Source organism: Myodes glareolus, chromosome 5 (genome assembly GCF_982192425.1).
Source record: "Myodes glareolus chromosome 5, mMyoGla1.1, whole genome shotgun sequence".
NCBI classification, from domain to species: Eukaryota; Metazoa; Chordata; class Mammalia; order Rodentia; family Cricetidae; genus Myodes; species Myodes glareolus.
The window spans coordinates 56,021,513-56,044,720 of record NC_142030.1 but is presented as its reverse complement, the minus strand read 5'-3'; the positions used below and the strand labels follow the sequence as shown (position 1 = coordinate 56,044,720).

The 23,208-nt window shown below is 43.6% G+C and overlaps 1 protein-coding gene across 4 annotated transcripts in view; it reads right to left on the bottom strand.

Annotated features, from left to right (window-relative positions):
- Pbx1 (PBX homeobox 1) overlaps window positions 1–15,745 on the bottom strand; it is a 308,716-nt gene extending 292,971 nt beyond the window's left edge. The window contains exons 1-2 of one of the 4 annotated variants that reach the window (XM_048421022.3): window positions 14,816–15,745; window positions 11,484–11,557 (exon numbers count right to left, since the gene is read on the bottom strand). In XM_048421022.3, the coding sequence (XP_048276979.1) occupies window positions 11,484–11,557; window positions 14,816–15,006 (265 nt within the window). In that variant the 5' untranslated portion in view covers window positions 15,007–15,745. The remainder of the gene's footprint in view (window positions 1–11,483; window positions 11,558–14,815) is intronic. The other 3 variants (XM_048421019.3, XM_048421024.3, XM_048421023.3) reach the window with 3 other exon arrangements.
- Between the last annotated feature and the right edge of the window lie 7,463 nt (window positions 15,746–23,208).

Sequence of the window (23,208 nt, the reverse complement as noted above, 5' to 3'; positions counted from 1 at the left end):
TTGTCTGGCTTCTACAAACTGACCCCAATCAGGCAGATAGAGGCCCCCTTGCACAAGTCTCTGAAACGAGGCAAGCAAGCGGTCATGTAAGAAACTAGGTAGGCTAGAAGGCCTGGAGCCTTCCCCAAGTGTTCAAGAAATCACAGCAAGCTTAACAAAAACAAACGTCAAAGCTGTTTAAAGTACATCAAGGTTCTTCAGGTTAAAACTTTCCCCAGGGGGAAGGTGCTGCATTCCCCATAAGAGCTGAGAGAGACAGAGGGCAGGATGGGGAGGTTTGCACAGTAACTTCGTGTTCTGTGATTTAACCCAATTCGAGAGATGGAGCAACGGCTGGGATATTTATTGATCAGAGCTAAAACAGAGCCAACTCAAAGAGGAGCCGTATACTGACATGCAAGAAGGTGGACCCCACAGCCCTTCTGAATCTCACTTCTGTAGGCAAAACCTCCAGGCCTGCGTCGTGCATTTGGGAAAGGGCACCCGTCGTGGGAGACACACATACAGGGACAGCCTTGAGAAGGGATTCTAGGGGCCCTGCTGGTGAGGTGGGGAGTTCAACCCAGCCTTGAAAGTGTTCAGTAAAGGCAGCAAGACCTTTTTTCTGGAGAGGCAGTATCTTCTGTCACCCTTGAGGCCAGCCGGGATGGGTGAGGGGGAGAAAGCCCTTCTGTAATGCCACCCCCTCCTCACCCTGCCGATTCTGATCCTTGGACTCCCTGACCAGGCATTCCCCCCCCTTCCCCCCCTGCCAAAAGAAGCAAGCAAGCCTTAACACCAGGCAGGCCCTCAGTCTACCGGTCCAAGCCTTGCAGATCTACACTGGGGACTCAAGAAGGGCCCCACAGTGGCCCTGAGCATTCACCAAACCAGTCAACCAGCTTCCCAGCTGCTACAAGATTGGACCAAGCTAAGCCCATAGACCTGTGATGACACAATTCCTATCCTAGGAGGATACATGTGCAGGAGACACCCCAGTGATTCTGCTAAGCCTAGAGCCCCATGTGAGAAGATCAGGTTTTAGAAGGACCTGTCCTTAGGTCACCAAATTCCTCCACCACCCTTCAACTTCTTCTAGCACCCCCGATTTCTCTCTTCTACCTGATTAGGTCAAAACACTTTCTCATCTCTTGAATATTCTTGTTTATCATTGGGCTGTCTTCCCTCTCTCTCCTCCATTTTTTTTCTCCCTCCCCAAAGGACTTAGTTCCAAACACCACACTATGACTTCTCCCTCCTATGTGGAGGGCATCACCACCCATGAGCACCCACCCGGGATTTTTCCCTCCTAAGGGCTTGGGGATTATTACAGACACCCTAGCAAGGAGGCCACACAAAGATGAGCTGATCCCAGTTACAGGCTCTTTGTTTTCAACTGTGTGTTAATGTGGGCTGGTGAGGGCCTCTGCCTGCACTGTGTGGTAAGGAATGAGCCCTCCACTCTCAGTACTAGGTACACAGTTATTCCCGACGGATGTTGGCTGAGCTCGTTGATGCTCTCAAGAAGGCTTTCTTTGTTAAGGATAAAATATAAACGCTAAGTTTCAGCCCTATTAACAATAGTAATTGATAGAAATCTCTGACAGTGGCAACACTTGAGATCTCAGATCACCCAAAACGCTCAGGAAAAAAAAAAGCCTAGGTACTCTCTTCCTGCTGGCAGATCCAACCAGTAGGAAAGCAAGACAAAAATGTCAACTTTTCTTTGTCCCTTTCAGTTCATACTTTTGGAGGCAAAACCAACCATCTTTCTAAAAAACTTCACTTTAATAAAGTTTTCCCAAGTGTCACTGGCAGGTAGGTGGGATAGCATAGAGGCCACCAGATCACTCTCCAGGTCCATGGTGGAAATCAAACTCAGATTTCCAAACTTCCTGGGCTTGACTTCACAAACACAGAAAAATCTGCCTCTTTCCCTCAAAGTTCCAATCTGGGACTTCCAAACTAGGATCCCATAGTTACAAATACATAATATGCATGAAACCTTTGCAGGAGTTGCCGAGCCCACAAGGTAAGCAGCCGAATACTTCCATCATAAACATTTTTCAAATTCCAGCACAATCCCCTCCCAGTTTGTCTTATCCAATTCAACTTGATTGATGGAAGTAGCTGTAACACAACCATGACCAGTTTTATGTGACTGCCTAGAAAAGACACAGGGATTCCCAGGCTAAATTAGAACCGCCGTCACAATGAGGGAGAGTCTCCCATAAACACTCAACCTGCTTCCCAGTTTGTGTGCCTAGGCTTGGGGAGGTAAGTCACGTTGGGACTCGCAGCCTACAGAATGCAGGGTCAGACCAACGGTTCTCTTTATCCACCCAGACCGGGAAAGCTGTGACCCAAAGACAAATAAATCGGTATTCTCAAAATGACATACTAACACGGAGGCAGAAGGGCGAGCTAATGGTTCAGTCTAGCGGTTCAGTCCAGCAGTTCAGTCCAGCGGGTCTATCACCTCTCAGTCTCTGACTTGTTCCTATGCTGTTGCAGCTAAAGAGAACAAGATGGCTGTTTGGCCCACTCCGTTATTTTAGGGAACCTCTGGGATTTTGTTAGTGATAGAGAACCACAGATGAGCAATTATAGAGAGAAGTGATTCGGAAAAACGCAGAAGGAGGTGTGGGGGCTGACTTCGTCCTAGCTCACTGTAGTGTCCGCAGATGGGTAGAGGGTACAGGAATCCTCTAAAAAGCCTTCCCAGCTGGGACCAGGCAGCAGAAGCCAGTTTCAGCAGCTACAGACCCACCAGATCCAGTTTGAGAAGGCAATAGCCCCCTCTCCCTGAGTAGAAAAACTTAGCCTACCACTGGGGAGGCAGAGGCAGACAGATTTCGAGGCCACCCTGGTCTACAAAGTAAGTTCCAGGACAGCCTGCTCCATTACACAGAGAAACCGTGTCCCGAAAAACAAAACAAAACAAAACAAAACAAAATAGAAAAAATTTTGACAAAGGGAGAAGGAGGAATATTCCTTTAGATAGCCATTCAATAGCTGAGCTGTCTAACAAATATGACAGCAACACGCAGCCATCAAACCTGAGAAATGCACCCCATGGATTAAGGTGCACTCCACATGGAACATACACACTCCACTTCAAAGTCATACTAGAAAGCAGAGCCCCAAATAGCTCCTTAACATTCAGGGCAATTACTAGTTGAACTATTTTAGGCACATTGAGGTTAAATACGATGCAATCTTGAAGTTTACTTTATTTTTTTTCCTTTTATTTGTTTTCTATTGTTTGTTCTTTGGATGGAGTGACTAGCAAGCTTAGATGATTAAACTTAAAATTATATATATCGCCCAGAACAGCACTGTTCCAGAAATCGGGGACTAGGTGCGGAAAGTATACAAGTGTCAGGCAGACAAGTACAAAGAGCTCTGTGACACCTCCAGAGTCCTGGCTGAAGTGACAAGAACATATAGAAAGACGGGGCTGTAACCCGGGAGAGAGGTGGTCAACACCCAGGCACACAGAACTTGGAAGATAATAGTGGCTGCGATTAACTGCACACAGGCACTGAACAGGGCAATTCCTGGTGTTGTCTTGTTTGGTCTGTCAAGTGAGCCTGGGTCCTAGGTATAATTTTCACTGCAGATGAGGAAATTGATGCCCTGTGAAATCAAATAACTAATGCGATTTGACCCGGTTGGTTTGACTGCAAGTCCATGCTTTCTCATTCTAAGTCGCTACTGAGCATTGGCTGCTGTTTTCCAAAGGTCTTCCTCCCCAGGGATATGGAGTATGCTACGCCGATGTTAGAGACTCTTTGCTTTGGCTTACCTAACTCTTTAGCACGCTGACTGCTCCGAACAGAGTTCCAAGGACATCCTGATAGTGCATATGTTGTGTTAAATGAACTTCTCCAAGCATGCCTTTTTCACTGAGCTTAATGACTGACTCAGGGATGGGAGAAAACATACAGCAGTATCCCAAACTTGGAAAAGAAAGGTTCTGGTCAGAGAAGTCAGAGAAGGGGTATACCAACTGGGTGAGCAAGAATGCTGAAGGCCAAACCTAGCATCACGCATACCAGGACTCAAGAATATGTCCACTGCAACTGTGCGTTAAATACATCTCAAACAGCTGATTTATTATTTTTGTTTGTTTAATTTTAAAGACTATCTACTGCGGGGACTCCAAAAAACATTTTAGCAAGTCCCCAAAATCTAGTCATGGTTACCAAGAGACCCACCATTTCCTCTCCTGTATCTTTAGAAAAAATACTCCTACATGCAAACCTTATAAGTATTAAGTACACAGCCACAGTAGCCACAACAGCCAAAAGGGGGAAACCATCCAAGTATCTATGTACTGATGAAGACTCAAACAAATGTCTCAGATCCAGTCAGTGACATCTATTCTGGCTGGGAAAAGACACGAAGAGTTGTCATATGTATGTTGAACAGTGGACAAATCCTGGAAACAGGTTAAGTGGGGGCACCTAGTCATGGAACAGTACCTGGGGTACAATGACATTCCTGCAGAATGGCACCATGCACAGAGGCAGACTGTGAGATAAGGGGCTGTTTGGGTCCAGGCATGGAAGAAGGAGACATGGCCCAACTAGTGATGGGTATCAGGGGAGGAGTGGGCCAAACTAGAACATAGCTGTGCTAAGTGCACATCCCTGCGAGCATACTAAAATCCAATGGATTGTACTTTGTATACAGGTGAATTTCATGGTCTATAAAATATATTTTAAACATACGTTTGAAGAATACCATGAAGAAGCAGTGGCCTGATGTGTGTCAAAAAAAACTCATCTCTGTGACGAAGATGGTATTTCCCCTAAATACAGAACATATTGGGAATCTAGGGGAAAGGTCACATGGTTCTGACTTCTTTTTATGAAGTTCCCACCTTGAAGCGCTGCAGGTTAAACAGAGGGGTCTGAGCATGCTCAGAGAAAGCATTTTAACTCCGGATGCACTGTCTCCAGCAGGTGTTGCTGGGGAAACACTCTGCAGCACAGGCAAGTCTAGTTAGCTAGGTGGTGGTTGTCTGGGAAGAACATGATTAAAAGTCCTTGTCCCTCCTCTCAGTCATTCTGTATACTGCCCTTCTTCTGGCTAAACACAGCTAATTCTCACTTGAAGAAAATACATGAGAAACAAAAGGAGCTAACCTTAAATTCAGCAATCTTTCCTCTTTCAAGCCTTGGAATTGACTCAGTCCTCTGGGACCATCTGGTGGAGGTCTCTCTCTTTCATGTAAGAAAATGGGGCCAGAAACTATAAAACCTGCCGGCCCTGAATGTTGATACCAGGCGCTGTAATTCACATCTACCCCCTCGTTTAATCCTCCCAGTGACCCTTCAACATACATTCAAGCTTGGGAGGGTACTCAGGAAAAGGATGGCACATACCCAAGTGTGGGTATTGGGGTCTCCAGAGAGGATCACCATAGCAACAGACAGGTCACCATAGCAACAGATAACTATCAGATTATTCAGAGAGGTATCACTGTGACCTTCATTTTTATAAAAAAGCCAAATAAGTCTCAGAGAAGTTTAGCAACCTAAGCAAGGTCACACAGCAAAAGAATAGCAGACCCAGGAGTCTGGCTGTTGAAAGCCAGTAGTTAACTGTCAACAGTTTCTCCTAAAATTAAGAAATTTGCCTGTGGCCTTAAAATTGATTAATTTTCAAGTATACAACCAGCAAAAAGGATGAAGCACCCATCCCAATATCCGCTTCCTGACAGTTTTCAGGGGCAGATGTAGATAAAGCTATAGGCCATAGTAAAAGACCCCACAGGACCTTCAGCCAAGTCACTAGTGACCTTGTTCTGCCATCCCAGGGAACAGGCTTGCCAGATCCATGACAATCTACACCTGTACTTGGTATGCCCTGGGAGCCATCTTGCCAACTGAAAAATGCTACCTCTGAGATGCCGAGGGGGCAACACATAGGCACGATGCCCCCTACCCCCAGAGACAAGTACCTGTCCTTCACCATCATGACAGGGCAGCAGACACTGTCTCTGAAGTCCAGAAGGGTTGCAAGTGCACACTGAGAGGGTCCCTGACAGGCAGCCGGTGAAATTCATACAAAATACTCAGGAGCCCTGCATTTACTTTGTTCTTAGGTCTTGGCACAGCATCCCACATGAGGCACAGGGTGGAGCAAGAGCTGGTGTATTCCCCTAATCCAGGTTAACAAGGCAACAGAAGTGAGTGGGTACTTTAGGTGATAAAAAAAAGAGAGAGACATGGTTGCCTGTACCCTTAATCCCAGCATGTGGGGTACAGAAGCAGAGGTAGGTGCATCACTGTGAGTTCAAGGCCAGCCTGGTATATATAATACATAACTTGTTCTAGGACAACTAGAGCTACACAGTAAGACCCTGTCTTAAAAAAAAGCTATCCTAGGCTATGATAGCAAATCTGTGATCAGCCTGGGCTACATGAGATCTTGTCTCAAACAAATAAGTAAATACACATATAAAGATATATATATTCATATATATATATATATATATATATATATATATATATATGAATGCACACACCACACACTTAGATATATAAAACCAAGTTCAGACAGTATACATCCTTCTAAAAACTATTGAGGCTCTGCTTTCCTAGGTGATACATATAATGTAGATCTCAACAGAAGCCAGGGCCCAGTAAGATGACTCTGAGGGTAAAGGTGCTCACAGCTGGGCTGACATCCGAGTTCAATCCTCAGATCCCATATGATGAAAGGTGAGAAGCAGTTCCTGAAAGTTCCTCTCTAATCTCCACACGTCTGTCATGGCACTCCTCACCCCACCCCCACAAATAAATATATAATTTTAAAAAAAATGTTCTCTTAAGGTGCTGGAGATTTGCTTTAAAAACTCCCATGCCCTTGTGTTTACATACGCCAATATCTGCGTTTGGTTTTGGTTGCTTGTTCAAAGCTATTTCTGTAATTTTACCCAGAATGGGAGAAAATTTATGGGTATCAACAGAACACGGAGGCAAAGCCTGCTAAAGACTGGGCCCCAGTTGGGAGTTGAGTCCTTGAATCCCTGGTAGGGCTCAGCCCCTCCGGCACTATGCACACAGCAAGCACAGCAGCCCCGTCTGCGGCTCCTGGAACTCCAGGTCTAGCAGCTTCTCCCGTGGACACATTCTCTTGCACATTATCCATGCAAACTGTCTCTCACGTTCAATTCAGGTTAGAAAACAAATAACACGCACCCCCGCCCCATCCCCGGTAATCTTTTTTGAGAAGCTATGAGCAACTGATACTTTATTCCTATATCTCTAGAGCTCCCATGTCTGGAAACCCACTTTCAAGGAACAGGAAAACACTGAAATACCAGGAGACGGAGCCATCAACTCGGGTCACCTAACACTATCTCTCAGAGTCACGACCGCAGGGCCAGAGGATGTGTGCACCATGGTAACACCGGCATCCCGGTGACAGGGGATTATGGGTAGCATTGTGTTATGAACTCCCCTTCATTTGGGGCTCTTTCCTTTTCTTAGCCCATTCTATACCCCGATTCCAGACAAAAAGGACTAAATCCTCAACACCTCAGATGTATTTTTTAAAAAGGTTTCTGAGTTGCCCAGTCATGAACGTGAGCTCCTCCAACATTCCCACCCAGCTCCAAAAGGGGCCTGATGGGAGGTTGTTCCACACTGTCGACAAATATTTCAGTCCTGTTCTGTTCAAGGAACAAGGTCATTTGTGTTTCTGGAAGTCACACATAGCTTCCTTACACACACACACACACACACACACACACACACACACACACACACGAGTCTCTAGTTCTTCAAAGGGCCCCATCATGTAACTGCTATGGCAGCCAAGAAGAATCAGAAGGGAAGGAGTAAAAAAAGGAAATAAATGGCAGAGCTGAAAACAAATCCTACAGCGCCATAATGGGGGTGTTAATTGAACACAGAAAGAGAAAGAGGAGAACAAAAGAGTGTGAAAGAAGAGGGGAAAAATCAATTTTTCAAACCTCCTCCAATTATTTGATTGAACTTGAGCACAGATTACAGTCGGTGAAAAGTTAGCCGAGGAGAGCCAGGGAGAGCTATTCCGTTCTAAAATTAAAATCCACTCACAACTGCAGCTTGTTCACAGGTGTCTACAGCTAGTCTCTGCAGTAAACAAACCCCACTTTTCACCTTTTCCGAATTTTTAAACCTCTGTGATTTTTGACAGAGAAGTGTAAACATTTCTTAAATAAAATCAAGAAACCTTTTAAGCACTTATTAAAGATTCTGGATCATTTTTTTTTTTCCAGAAAGTCAATGTGTTTGACTCTTTTCTCCTACCCTTCTGTCCCATCAACCCATTTCCCAGCCCACATATACACAGGCAAAGCATCCTATCGCTAACCTGTCAGAGAAGTGCTGGGTCTTAAAAAGAAAATTTGACTGTAAATGACCGGAACTCTGTGCTGAAAGCCCCTCTGGTCCCAGACTGAACACGCAGAAAAGGCCACATTACTCCGCTGTACATCTCCACCCGGTTAGCTTGCTGCTGACCGCATTTGCAACCTGAATGTTTGTTGGCAATTTTTTTTTATCCTAGCGTTTATTTTTAAAAAGCACAAAGTATCAAAATAAACACTTCCCCACACTCTTAAAGCAAAACACACAAGTTCCTCTACTTTTCAAAATCCCGAAGTAATTTCTGACTTAAATACCCATCAATCAACCATAATTCAGGCACTGCTGTCTTCTTTGGGTATCATGCACGTGTTTGTGTTTTTGTTTTTTTAGCCAGTTTTCCTACTTACTTCCAACTAAATTATTAACAAGACCCAAGAAACAAAAGCAGCAAGCCCCCCCCCCACAACAGACACACACACACACACACACACACACACACCCCTCGTTTCCAAAACCTCCCTAGGTGAACCACAGTGAGCAGACGGGACTGCTCCACCATAAAGCGCCTCCGCAGGGCTTCAGGTTGCCCTAGGAAACACTCATTCCATGCTATGGATGTTGAGAGTCCCAATAGGAAAAGTCCCCAAACATCAAAGGAAGGTGTGTGAACCGACCTTTCAAACCATTTTTTTTTTTTTTAACCAGTTCTGGATGGAGAGAGGGAAACAGACAGACAGACACGGACAGTGAGAGACATACACTTTTACAGACACTCTGCCTTCTCCCAGGGCATCAAAGGCATGGAAGATGTGCAGGTGGCCCACATCCCAAATAGAGAAGTCAAGGTACTCGGAAATAAAACCTTATTTTGAACACAGTCCTGTCTGCTCTACCTCTGACATCAAGGTCTGTTCCTTCCCTGCAGCCATCAACACTCAAGTGGAAGAAGACAAGTGAGTTGTCTTCTCCCACTCGGCCACCCTCTCCACAGAACCCTGTTTTTGTACCGCTTTTCACACAGGGAACAGTTACCATTTACATTACTTCGTAAGCCATTCCTTAAAACATCCTCTATCATCAATAACACAAAAAACTTCAAATTAGATAATTTTTAAAACTCCAACTATGAACATGTTGACATAAAGAAATGTTAAAAGCAGGCATTATCTTCCAACCATAAGAACATTGTTTTGGCCAACACCACAACTTCTCACTCTGGAGCTGTAGCCAATATTAATCAAGAACAAAGTCTTGAGCGCGCACCTGAATCGGACCTCTATCTACACCAACCGCTTTGATCTTCTACCTCGGCAGGTTTTAATTAGAAGACCAGAATTAAACACTTAGGTCATGATGCACAAGTCAGTGACCCGACTGGTGCCCTTCCCATTAAAAATATCTTTAAAGATAAAGTATCTTTAAAAAAGAAACTCTCCTTTGGCCCCTTTATTCCCTATCCCTTTTTATTTTGACTCTAAATTTCAAGAACCAAGATTCACAAAACTCCAACTTGACGAGAAACAAAACCCGAAGCTCAAAGTGAATAGCCCACTGGAGACTTAGGGAGAGAAAGAAAAGAAGGGGGAAGAAGGAAAGAAGGGAACGCATGTGCATACATGCCCACCGCTCATGTCTTTGAGTTAACAGAAGGAGAGAAAAAAAAAAGACAGAAAGGGAAAAAAAACTAAAAATGTGTCCAAGTGGGAAGAGCTCCTCTGATATTAGTATGCACAATCAATACATCTCTCAAAAGGTGTCTCTCACAGCAAAAGCGACGCAATTATCGGCTCTGCAATAAGGTTAGGTCCTGGCACAGCCACCTGGATGACTCAGGTCTCAGCAGCCGTCTCAGGTGCTTTGTCTGGGACCTTACACACTACACAAGTATCATTCAACAAAGGAGCTGTTTACTAATTTCACAGACAGTTGAAAGACCCGAGCAATTACATCTTCAATCAACAGTGACCTCCTGAAAAGATTAAAAAAAAAGAAAAGAAAAAAAAAAAAAAACAGAGAGATCCAGAGTCCTTAAAAGAGAGAGAGGAAGAAAGGAGAGCCATCCTCTGCCCTCCCCCTCCTTCCCATGTGTAACTATCAATGTATATCAACCGAGCGTGCAATCATATCTATTGTCACTTTCATTCATGTCATGCCCTTGCTTATATGGTTTAGATATGAATTATTGACTGTTATACACCTTGTTGTAAAAAATAAATAAAGAAGTGGCATGGCAGGTACTTTGCCCGGCTTTAGAGTGGGTTAGGAAGTCTGAGACCAGCTGCCGATCCCCGTTTCCTGCAAGCACCCCTCAGTCCCTCTTTCTGCCCTGGCTTCAGATTGCCTTCTCGACTCTTTCTTCTTACGAGGGAGCGAGTTAACCCACTTTGGAAAATTAAGAACTAAAATAAAGAAACAAGAGGACAGTTGCTAAGTGCCCTTTCCCTGCGCTTCTGTTGTTTAAGAACACCTCTGATTGATGACTGCGATTTTTTAATTGTTGCTTTAAAACTGAAATGCCCTCGTGGGATGTGTCATAAGTGTGTTAGTCTATGATATGAGGTCTAGAAAGCAGAAAAACAACAGAGGGAATGATCTCAGGATAATATAGTGCCCTAAATCCAAAGACTGTCCCCCGTAGGAAAATCAGAGGCCATTCAAAAGCTCGGTTCACCAAACTGCATAGTTCATTCCACAATAGTATTTGAAGACACTCTTTTGAGAACCTCAAGTTGGTTACTCTGTGTAAATACAAATAACAAAAGTGGCGAAAAGAAAGAAAGCTGACGGGCTTTGCTCTTACTAATTATAATTAGTAATTCTAGATGAGAATATATTCCTTCAGGAGATGGACTTTTCAACTTTCCCACTTTCCCCCACAGGCAGATCATTCTATAAATTTCCCGTCAGAGTCTCTGCCTTAGCCCCAATTTTAAAAACAGTTGGGGCCAGATTGAAAGAAAACCTACTGCTTGAAATCAGCGGGCCCAGATGCTTCCCTCTGGAGAGAGCAGAAACGCCTTTCGTGGTCACACTCGCGTTCTACAACGTGAAGACCCCAGAAGAGCAGGAGGGCTAGAGGTGCAAGGATTTGACGAGCCAAAGAAAAACAGCCAAAGGCTGGAGTCTCGTTCCTACCTGTCTTTTCTTTGATTTCACACAACACATTAAACAAGGCGGGCTTCATCCTGTGGCAGTTTAAAGCGTGTTTTCTGTAAGAAAATAAGAAATAAAAGAACAACAAACACAAGAGCTTAGGTGGACACTCAAGATCAAACTGACAAAAGTACGGGGGGCACCTGAGCATTTAGCCAAAAATAAAAAATTACACTCCAAGCCTAACTCTGTGGCATGCTTCAATTGTTTTTATGACTTAATATACAAAGTCCCACCATAGGAAAAGAAGCAATGTTAATTAGCAGTGAGAGTAGGGATTTAACTACAGAGCAGAAATAACCTAAATTATGCCCATTAGGGAAAGGGTTTCCTTTCTTTTCTCTTTCTTTCTTTCTGCCCCCACCCCTTGGTAAGTAGTTAAATCAAAGTGGAATTCTTCAACCAAGAATTCTGTTGAAGACAATGAACGCAGCAAGGCCAAATGCATAGGTTAACAGTTCTGTACACTCTCTGCAAGAAGCGTAGCCTAGGCGCTCTCTGCCTCTCTCTGTGTGTGCATGTGTTTTCAAATTTAATTCATCCATGTGTTCGAATTCATTCCGCAGATGCCCCTGTATTCTCATAAACATAAGATGCTTGAAAGACCTTGTGAGTAGAACTGTCAATTTATAAAATTTCAGTCCCCAAGTTAAAGAGTATGGAAATGCATTGCCAGGGGGCAAACATACCCAGATGGGGAATAAATTCATTTCTCTGTGTTCACATTATGGCTCTTGTGCGCACACGGCTTATTTGCAGGTGTTGAAATTCAATTATTTACAATTAGGACCTTGCACCCACTGGGGAAAAAATAAATACAATTTTGCCTTTTAGATTAGTGATTTACCTGGTTCCCGTGGCTGTGCAGGTTTGTACTCAGAATGCACTTGAGGAACAGAACAATGCCCTTCCTTCTAGTTTATTATGGACTCACTTAGCAGAATGATATTGTTTTGGAAACAAAATACTGATCTTATCAGCTACTAGCTAAGGGAATTCTGTTTACTAACTAAATGTATGTGTAAAGATAAGCAGAAAACCCTGGCACTCAAAACATATTCAATTCCTTTTCAATCAGTTTTAAAGTTGTTTTTTTTTTTAAAAAAAAAAAAAAAAGACACATTTTCCAGAGGAGCAGGGATTACCTACATACTCTATACTGTGTAGCGGGGGAATAAGAAACTCAAAATTCAAAATGCACACACACACATACACACATTGTCTAAAAATAGTCATAGCTTACTTTCTGGATCAACAAATATGCACTACAAATATGTAACTAAGAAGAAGGAAAAGTAATAATAGTCCAGGTAGTTACATTGTTTCAAGAAAATAAAGAGGTTAGAAATTTAGTTCTCAGGAGGGGTTAAAAGCAGACTGAAAACACTTCAATCTATTTAAGATCTTTTCTGGTTTTTTAAAAAATACTTGCCACTCATCCGTTTTTGTTTTAACACAGGCCCAAATGCAAAGGATTGGCAGCTCCATCTAGATAGAAGCTTTGCTTCCCCACACTACACAAATGGGGTTAGAGAGACAACTGGATTCTTCCCCATCCCCAAACTGCATCTGATCTTTCTCAGCATCTAGGCCATTAAAGGGAGTACCCGCTGAGAAGTGTTTGTCCTCAGTTTCACAAAAAGAGACCAGAAAAGTAGCGAGGATCCAAGCTCCCTGGCCTCTTCCACTTCATGAACTTGTGATCCAAGCAGTTTATCAGTGGGGTCTGAGTGTATTTTTCTGGAACAAGGTTATGGAGAAATCTGTTTCAATTCAAGAGAGGACTGCCAGTGGGGAGCCTCTGGCTTGCCATCCCCATCAGGTAATAACATTCAAAAGGAGCACCAATTAGTTTTTCAAAAATCTTTTCTCCCACCATTAAAAGCATGAAACTAGTTTGAGGGAGTCTTTTTTAACATTCCCGAGTTTTTAGGCGCCCTAAGCCTTAGCACTTTTAAGTTTACATGTTCCATGTGTTAGCAGCTGAAATGAGTGTAATTCAGAACATGCGTGCTTTTAGCTGCTTCCTCTTATTTTCTCAGGGCTCTGCTTCTCTTACATAAAATTCATGGTATGTGTTATCCATATAACTAAGTCACATAAGGGCTAGTCATGTTATAATACGTTTAAAAGAATTCCAAAGCAAAATAGAAAAGTACTTGGCGATTTAACAAAGCTGAGTTGTTGTGTGGACATATGTGACCATTGGATTTTTTTTTTAATCCTTCCTTTCTGAGTTGGGCCTTGGGCAAACTCTTAGTGGCTTTGTCACTTAACCTGTGTTTTCATTTTGAAAGAGGATTTGCTGTAAAAATCCTAGCGACAAGAACCTGGTGGTGGTTCAGTTAAGGAAGCCCCAGTTTCATGGTCCTACTCATGCCCTGTCCTATTGAAATACAGAAAATTCGTCCATGCTTTCATTTCAATTCAGTTGCGCTCTAAGTGGTCCTGGAAGAGGCACGGGGCAGAAAATAAGTCTGATGTTTGTTCCCACCCCTTTATAAAGGACCACACATAACTGTCTGTCCTGGGAAGGTGAGAACAGCAACTCAGATTAAGAGAAAATAAAGTTAAACTCAAAACCCGAGTCTCTCTTAAAACTAACAAGCAGTCCTCAAAGCAAAATTATCTTTCCTTTCTCCCTATTTTCTTTTTCTAAAAATAAAACGGAGAGCCTGCAAGGTATTTTCACACTGTCTGACATCTAACACAGAACTAGCCTGCTTTTTGTTTTTTTGTTTGTTTGTTTGTTTTGGGTGGGGGTGAGAAAAGAGAAAGACTAAAAAAAAATATGGAGGGGTAAATGAAGTAGGAAAATCAAACTTGCAGAATTAGCTAAGGACTCAGGGGAATCTGCAAACAAAGTATTCTTGGGACATTTTTTATTTTGTCATGTTCCGAAGTCCCTCAACTACAGAAGGCAAGGAATGCCGCTCGGAACTTGACAATTCTGCTTCCCTCAAACACTTTTTAAAAGCAGTTTAAAAAAAAAAAAGTGCCGAGGGCCGCTTTCGGATTAGTTGGCAGCATTTTCGGCGTGGCTGCGTGTTTGTGTGCATTCATACAAATACCTCTAACAGACACACACGCACAAATCTACACACAGCCATTTCACCGCACGGGCGATCACACTTTCGATAACAACGCTTCTTTAAATTTTACTCCTCCGCCATGGAGTTGCTTGTCAAAATGAGAAAAGAAACAACATTTTTAAAAGAAAGCGCTGTGGTGATTCGGTTCCCATTGTTTCCCCCTGCGAGAGGGAGGAAAGAAAAAAAAAAAAAAAGAAAGGCAAAGAAAAGCCTCCATCTCACCTGGCCTGCGCTTCATCCAAACTCTGGTCTGTGATGGTCATAATTTGCTGTAAAATGTCCCCGATGTCCTGCTTCCTCCCGCCCTCCCCCTCGGTCCCTCCGGCCCCATCCTGCAAGTGCTGGGACAGGCCGGGGTGTCCGGCCATCCCGACCCCAGCGTGGGAATGCATCAGCCTCGGCTGCTCGTCCATCTCCGAAGGCTCCGGCAGCCCCGGCTCTTCCTCTTCGGCTCCTCCGTTCGGCGCCTGGGAAGCACCGAGGCTTTTTATCCTTCAAGCTGTCTTCAAATCCTTTTCAGGATAAACAGGGACCGGGGTTTAAAAAAAAAAAAAAAAAGACCAAAAGGAAAAAAAAAAAATCTCTTTGCCTCTTTAGAGGATGGTGGGAGGATGGGGAGGGGGAGGGGGGCGTGAAGGGGTTGCGGGGTGAGGGTGGGGATAAGGGCTGGTGGGGAAGGGTGTTGACTCCAAAAAAGCAAGAAAAATAAACCACCTTCCCACTTGGCGAAAAGAAATCAGAGCTGCCTTTGGTTTTTTCAGTCCGATCTCCTTTGCAAGGCAGAAATGGGCTCCCGGCGCTTAAATCTGTGGCTTAATCCTTTTGCAAATATGCATTGATCGGGAGAAAGGAGAGGAAGGCAGGGGGATTGCAATGCAAACTTTCCCCCCCACCCCCCGCTGCCCCCCACCCCCACTCCGGGCCAGAGTGATCTCAAAGGGGGTGGGCTGTAGCAGAAGCCAGATCTCCCCCAGCCGTGGCGGCAGGCAAAGCCCAAGCTCTCTCCTCCTCCGTGTCTCTGCAAACTCCAGCAGCCCCGTCAGCCTCCTGCTTTTGTTTAGCCCAGGCTCAGGACTCCAGAAACATATACAGAAAAACCACAGCCTGAGAGGAGGAGGAGAAGGAGGAGGAGGAGAAGGAGGAGGAGGAGGAGGACGAGAAGGAGGAGAGGGGAGGGGGCCGAGGGAAGGGGGGAGGGGGCGGAGAGACTAGGAGGTGGGGGCCAGCGGAGGGAGGAGGGCTTCAGAGCCCCGCCCCCCTCTCTGATTGGTCAGGTCGGAGAAACGGGCTCTTCCTCCCACTGCTTTCCAACCTGCTCCTCCTCCTCAGCCTCCTTCAGCTCCTCCTCGTCCGGGCGTCCTGTCAATCAGAGTTTAGAGGTGGGCCGGGAAGGAGGCGGAGCTAAGAACAAGTCTCCAGTTCTTAAAGGTGCAGAGCGAAGGTAGCTCCGATTCTTGCCTGCTTCTCTTAGGCTGCGTCCTTGAGGAAAACGTGGCTCCACTTAAATGCAAGACTGTAAAATTAACACGAAAGCACACACTGACGGTGTGGATCCCTCCGCCCCACCCCTCGTTTGCCTACACAGTGACGTTGCGGTAGAAAACTTGGTTCTCTGAGATCCTGAGACCTCGGGGAAACTGTTGAAAGCAAAACTTTGTAATATGACGTAGTTAGTAAATAAAATTGAGCCGCTAAGATAATGAATGATGATCCCTAATGGATGAAAATCAAGATAGTAGGTAATTTGCAAAAAATCAACTCTAGGCCAGCAAAAAGAATACAGATCGCCCTAACTGTGGACTAAAACCAAATAAAACTCAAGAAAAAGACTAATAAATAAGTTCACCAAATGAAATGGATTCAACATTTCTCTTCCCCCTGAGGGAAGCTGATTATTTAGCTTAAACACTTAATAAAGGATTGCATTATCACAGTCTGGTTCCAATTTTTAATATAGTCTAATAAGCATTAATAACAGGCATAAGAAGAAACTGACATTTATTGAATGCCTACTACGCACAAAGTAATTTACTTGAGTTATTGTATTTAATTCTCAAGACATCTCTGTGAATAATGGACTATTATTCTCATTTCACAAAGAGGAAACTTAGAAAGGTTAAGGAATGTGTTCAAAGTCCATAGTTATGAAGTATGACAGCTGGAATTCATACCCAAGTTTGGCTTTCCCTAAGGTCGGGTGTGTCTATGTACAGTAGGCCTCAAATCTAACAGACTCGTGTGAATGTGGTAAAAGTTACTTGAACTTAGGAGACCAGATATTAAAACAAGAGCCCTAGAGTTAAAAATGCATAGGAAATAAATGAGTTAAGTGGCAGCCTGGGCAACTCCACAAAACAACTTTTGTTTTTCTTTAGTCCGGCCAACAGGGGAATCTAATTGGACTCTCAAATGCCCATACGATTAAAACAAAATAAAACAACAACAACAACAACAAAAACCAATCACTTAAGAAAATCCCAGACTGCTTTAGAAGTGAAAACATTCTCTTGGGTATTGTGTAGCCAGTCCTCTTCCTGCATGGTTGTTTAGTCATCCTCAGTATCCCCAATCAGCAGAATGGATCATAACCTAGCCAGGCCCTTGGAAATCCTCAAATAGAAGGTTGTACTCGTCATCAACCATTATGCAAACGCTTGGCAAGATAAGGGGCCCTTAGGAAATCACTTCAAAGCATCACTTAACATGCTTGTTGGCACCCATTGGTGTAAGGGCATGCAGTAGTGTATGTAACTGTACTGACAATGCCATACTACTAAATACAAGTGGTTTTATACACACACAAGTTTATGCCTTGACTTATAAACTGTTGGTTTAATCAACACTAATCAGGAGATGAATAAAACTACATACTTAAATCATATGTCAATCTCAGCCCATATGGTTTCATATACCATGAGGTGAGGGAGGAACCTATAAGTAATCAGTATTGAAACAATTAATTCTGAGTTGTGAGTCTAATAAAATGTTGCCAGATCAAGTATTGAGACAGGTACCATTAATATTATAAGATCATTATCATCTAGGGTCATTTTGCTAGGGGACCTAGAGATATGTACAATATTAATAGTACAAATGACTAATAGTTGTCATTTACCAAGCCAAGTTTTTTTCTATTCAAGGTACTGAGTTAGTTCCCCACAACAATCTGGTCTCAATTCTTATGCATTTCACTTGGACTCCATACTGTTGCCTAAATACATTTCAATACTGGAGAAACCACATACTACACAAGAGATGAAGGAAAGTGAAAATCTACTTAGAGTAAATGGAAGTGGGCTTTGAGGTAGGTCTGAAGGACAAATGGGATCTGGAAGGCAGGCAGGTTTAACACATGCTTCGGGGGGGGGGGGCTTTTTAGACACAGCAGAAGTAACTGTTAAGTAGGTATGACTGCACGGGCACCTCTGTCAGCATTGTGCTTTCTCTGGTGGGCACTGAGATCACATGAGAGACTGTTTCAAACATCATGGCTAGTTATGCAGTTGTCCAAACCAACAGTTAAATGATTATCATCTTGCCCAAATCGTCTGGAAAGTAGGAGCAGGAAGGACAATGTTAAAATCCACTTGGAAGGCGGCGATAGAAATGGGAAGGCAAGGACAATGCTGAGACCATATCACGATGGTGCCACTATAAGGGCTGACTTGATGTGAAGGAGAAAGATAAAGGAAATAGCTTCCAGCCTGGAATGTCACAGCACTGATACAGTGATAATTAAAGCTAGAATAGAGTTTTTTTTAAATATTTTTTATGATTTTATTTAACTTTCTCTTATGTGCATTGGTGTGAAGGTGTCAGATCCCCTGCAACTGGATCTTTAGACAGTTGTGAGCTGCCATGTGGGTGCTGGGAATTGAACCCACGTCCTCTGGAAGAGCAGTCAGTGCTCTTAACCACTGAGCCATTTCTCCAGCCCCTAAAATAGAGTTTATTCAGTACCGATTCTGGTATAGGCTTTTGTAATGAGTTACCACTTAATTTGGCTAATTGGGTTACCATCTTTAACACCGCCCTCCTTTGTGGTGAAGAAGCAAAGTTCCTAGGATTACTAGACAAATACAGACTGGCATCACTGGGTGACTGTTTGGGATTCAGTCCATCCTTCTATGGCTGTTTTGCTTCATGGGCATAGATTGTATTCAACACACTAAGCTGCTCTGTCACCAGGTCACACACCCTTGAGTGGCCATCACTATACACTGTCTTCTGAAGCATGATTGTACATATGTTACAAAAGTTCTCATTTTTTAATGCAAATAAAGGAATTCAAAGGGAGAAAACACCTTAGGTGAAATAAAATGACTTTTATTCGCATTAGAGATATTAGAAAAGTAAGTTCTGAGGGAAAATATTCTACACGCAATTTCCCAACTTTATGAACCATGACAGGAGATGGACACTGGTTTTTGTTCCTTCTGTAGTTGGACAACACTTTGTTTATAATCACTGTTTTACAAACACGTGCTGGAAGAATTAATAACTCGGAAATCATGCTGTACTCGGAGAAGTTGAGGCCCTCTGAGTCCTGCTTTCCCAATGTGAGTCACTATCAAAATTTTACCAAGTGGCAAAGCAGCTCCCAGTCTAACCCAGTTCTAAAGAGCCACAAAATCATGCTACCATGCTCGCCTGTTGTGACAAGACCGGGTGACAATGGGGGTTCCATTCCAAACGTCTTCAAATCCTAGTAGAACCTGCATTCTTTCGTCGTCACCGAAGGAAAAAGAACACAGTGTGGGGAGTGAGGAAGAGGGGCCCACTCCACTCTCCAGCAAACCGGGGCATGCACTTGTTGGCACGGTCAGAGATGAATTTGTTACTGCATGCTGTAGCATCATCTAACCAGATACAGTCTTCATAGGTTCTTAGATTTGAATACTGGGTGACCAGGGAGTGGCACTCTTTGAAAGGATTCGGAGATGTGTGGCCTTGTCGAAAGAAATGTATCACTGGAGGTCGGCTTTGAGGTTTCAAAAACTCCAGAGTCTCCCCCTTCAGAATTCCTGTGGATCCAGGATGTACAACTCTCAGCTCCTTCTCCAGCACCATGTCTGCCTGCACGCTGCCATGCTTCCCATCCTTATGACAATGGACTAAGCCTCTGAAACGACAAGTCAACCCCCAATTAAATGCTTTTCTTTATAATAGCTTCTGTGAATCATGCGGTTTCTTTATGGCAATAGAACACTGACTAAGACATGCGAATTGATGGTTATATCTTAATTGGCCTCTATGTTTTTCTAACTCTCTTATCTCTGTGGGGAAAGAAGAATTTCTCTTCTCTAGAAGGTCATAGCCACATCAAGGAACCAAAAGTAGTACTTGAGACAAAATGGATTCCATTGCCCTGCCCAAGGTGTCTCATCATTCTCTTTTTTGTTTCTTACCCATTCTTTGCTGTTCTTGAACTTTCCATTCACCTGTACACCCTTATGTCCCCGTTCACTTGGAGTATTTTTCTTCCTTTTGCTTTGGCCAACCTTCTCTGATGCATTCACAGAAATCTTCTAGCTTAGCCCCGACTCTGCCTCCCTGGGTGGTCTTGAAAGCTGTGGTGGAATTAATTCCCTCTGAATTAGCGCACAAGAATTCTAGATTGGCCAGGCAGTGGTGGCACGTGCGTTTAATTCTAGCACCTGGGAGGCAGTTAGGTGGATCTCTGAGTTCAAGGCCAGTCTGGTCTACAAAGTGAGTTCCAGGACCGTTAAGACTGTTTCAGAGAGAGAAAGAGAGAGAGAGAGTCAGTCTCAAAAAGGAAAAGAAAAAAGAGAAGGAAAAGGAAAAAATAAATCTAGATTCTAGGTTGAAGACTCTTAACCAAGGTCGATGTAAGAGCTTTGAGAAGTTCTACTGAGTCCTGGGAATTATACACAAAAGTCGATAGTGAATACTCGTTCACATTACTTAGAGTGGGGTCCATTACATGTATCAGGACCTCAGAAGATTTCTAAAGCTCTACAATGTAGCGTCTACTAGTCTAGATGAAGCTGTAAATGGTACAACTTTACCCTGGCATCTTGAGAAAAGAAGGTTCTATTTTCTAAGATATCCCTGTTTCAAAGTCGTATACAGACTTAGTTCCCAGACTAGCTCATTAGGCACAGCTATTGAATGCTATCAATATTGTATCAATGTTAGGACTAAACAGTCAGCAGTCCAAACCCTTGAAAACCAATCAAAGCTGTAGAGAAGGGTTGATGCTTTACAATGTCATGGTCATTGTCATCTTCTTCAAGGCCCTGGGAACAAGTTGGATTCCTTGGCTTACACTCCAATTTATGAAACAATACACAAATAAAGAAATACCTAAGCCAAGAAACTCATAAAGCTTGTGAATGATACGTGTCAAGCTGATATGCATCAAATTCGAAAGTCATCTTTGGGGCTCAGCCTTGAATGGGTTGTCTACATCACACCTCTCCTCTCAAAGCTCAGAGATCTATGTGAAAGAGAGATGGATGGAAAGATTGCAAGACCCAGAGGTGGCGGGCAACTTCTAGAAAATCGTATTTTCCAGAAACAGCAGGCTGGATACATATATGAACTCACAGAGGCTATGACAGCATGAACAAGGCCTGGACAAGACCAAGCCAGACAGAATCTCTCCCAGAATTCAAAGCACAATAAGTGGGCACAAAGTTCCACTCCTAGTCAAGACACTTTTTGAAAATAATAGCTGCCAGGAGAGGGAGAATCAGTTTTCTTCAAAAGAGTGTCCCTGGGCATATCAGCGATATTCCAGGACGGGCTCCATGCTCAGGAGCTGGCCAACGCAAATTGGCCTCCCTGGTTTTAGTGGCTTTGTGTTGTCGTTCTTAGGAGAGAAAACATGAAGTTCGTTAGATAGGGAGAGGAAGAGGAAAAAGTGGGAGATAGGAAAGAATAATGAAAACATACTGTATTGAATTCTCAAAGAATTGGGCTGGAGAGATGGCTCAGAGGTTAAGAGCACTGACTGCTTTTCCGGAGGTCCTGAGTTCAATTCCCAGCAACCACATGGTGGCTCACAACCATCTGTAATGAGATCTGGTGCCCTCTTCTGGCCTGCAGGCATATATGAAAGTTGAACACTGTGTACAAAATAAATAAATCTTTAAAAAAAATTCTCAAAGAATTAAATAGTTTTTTATACAAAGTGGTCTCTTCCCCAGCTGTCAGTGGATTTGGTCTTGCATAATGGGATGGCACAAAAGCAGGATGTAGAGATGCTGGGGAAGGGTCTTTGGAAGGGAGATGTGGAACTGGGGAGGACAAGTGCCAAGAGCCTGATGTGGGATACGCTGCAGGAAAGGAAGAAAGTTCAAAAGAAACCAGAGAGAGACACAAAGCTGAGCTATCGCTCAGAATTCTGTGCTGAGCCATGTTGCAGGGTTAGGATTTCATTCTAACTGTTTTTGAAGTTCATGGAGGATGCTAACCAGGTATCTGACATCAAACTTTGACCTGACTAACATTTTATGACAGCATACAACATAGTTCTAGGCACTGTCTAGTCAGCAGAGACACTCCAGGCAGTTTCTGTTCTCATGACCAACAACTCATGAAGAAAACCCATCTTTAGCAATGGGATCTTCATTTACCTTATGCTTCTGGGAATGGTTTCTTTGTCTATACATGGCGCTTTTATTTGACTTTCAACTGCTGTTTTGATCCTTCTTTCTGGTGCTTTTCCAAATCTACCAGGCACTTAAGAGCTCAGTGCTTTACTCTCCGTGCAACAAAAACTTTTTTACAGAGGTGAGAAGAATTTCTGAAGGGCCACTGCCATCTTCCCCAAACAAGTGTCAGTCTTGAGATTCAGCAGCTAGGGGGTGGGTACTAAAGAATCCATATTGGCAAGGCCAAACATAGTAGAAAGAGATCACAGCACATCTATCAATTATTTCATTAAAGGAATAATGCTGGTACAGTGGCAAGGATGAGGAGGTGTCATCTTATTTAGCTCTCGATGAGATATCCTGCTTCCTCTTTCTGGGTCACTGCTGTGGGGTACCACACCTCTCTCCGACCCAAGACAGGTTACTGTGTTATTTCTCCCTCTCCGGGGGCAAGGAGGAGTGGGGCTGTGTTTTTGCCTGCTTCACCTGCTACTTGAGCTTGCTCCCTGTGTATGAAAGACTCTGAGTTGGTTCTGGGCCCACTGTTTCTCCATCAACCACCCTTGGATTCTAAGAGGGACCAGTGCTGAACCAATGATCTCTAGTCCCAGTATAGTTTCTTGCAGGGGAGAAACATACGCAGAATACGCAGGGGGCAATACCTGCCAGCGTCCTCGACAAGATTTAGGCTTCTGCAGGGGAAGTGCTCTGTCATTGTCACGTCTTTGGTGAACTGTTGTTCAGGCTTGAAAGACTTCACAGTGTTACAAGCATTGGATTTTGCTTCTTCCAACATGTTCCCCTAGAAGCTCCAGCTCAACACAAATTTTGGCACACTTGCTTCTGAATTGAACTGGATGAGCCATTATCAGCTTCCCCTTCTCTCATGCCCTCTTGATTGCATTAGCACTTTATCAACAAATATTTACACATCAGTCTAAGTTGTTCAGATCGGCCAGAGTCTCTTTTAGTTCGTATTTTACCCCAGGCACCACA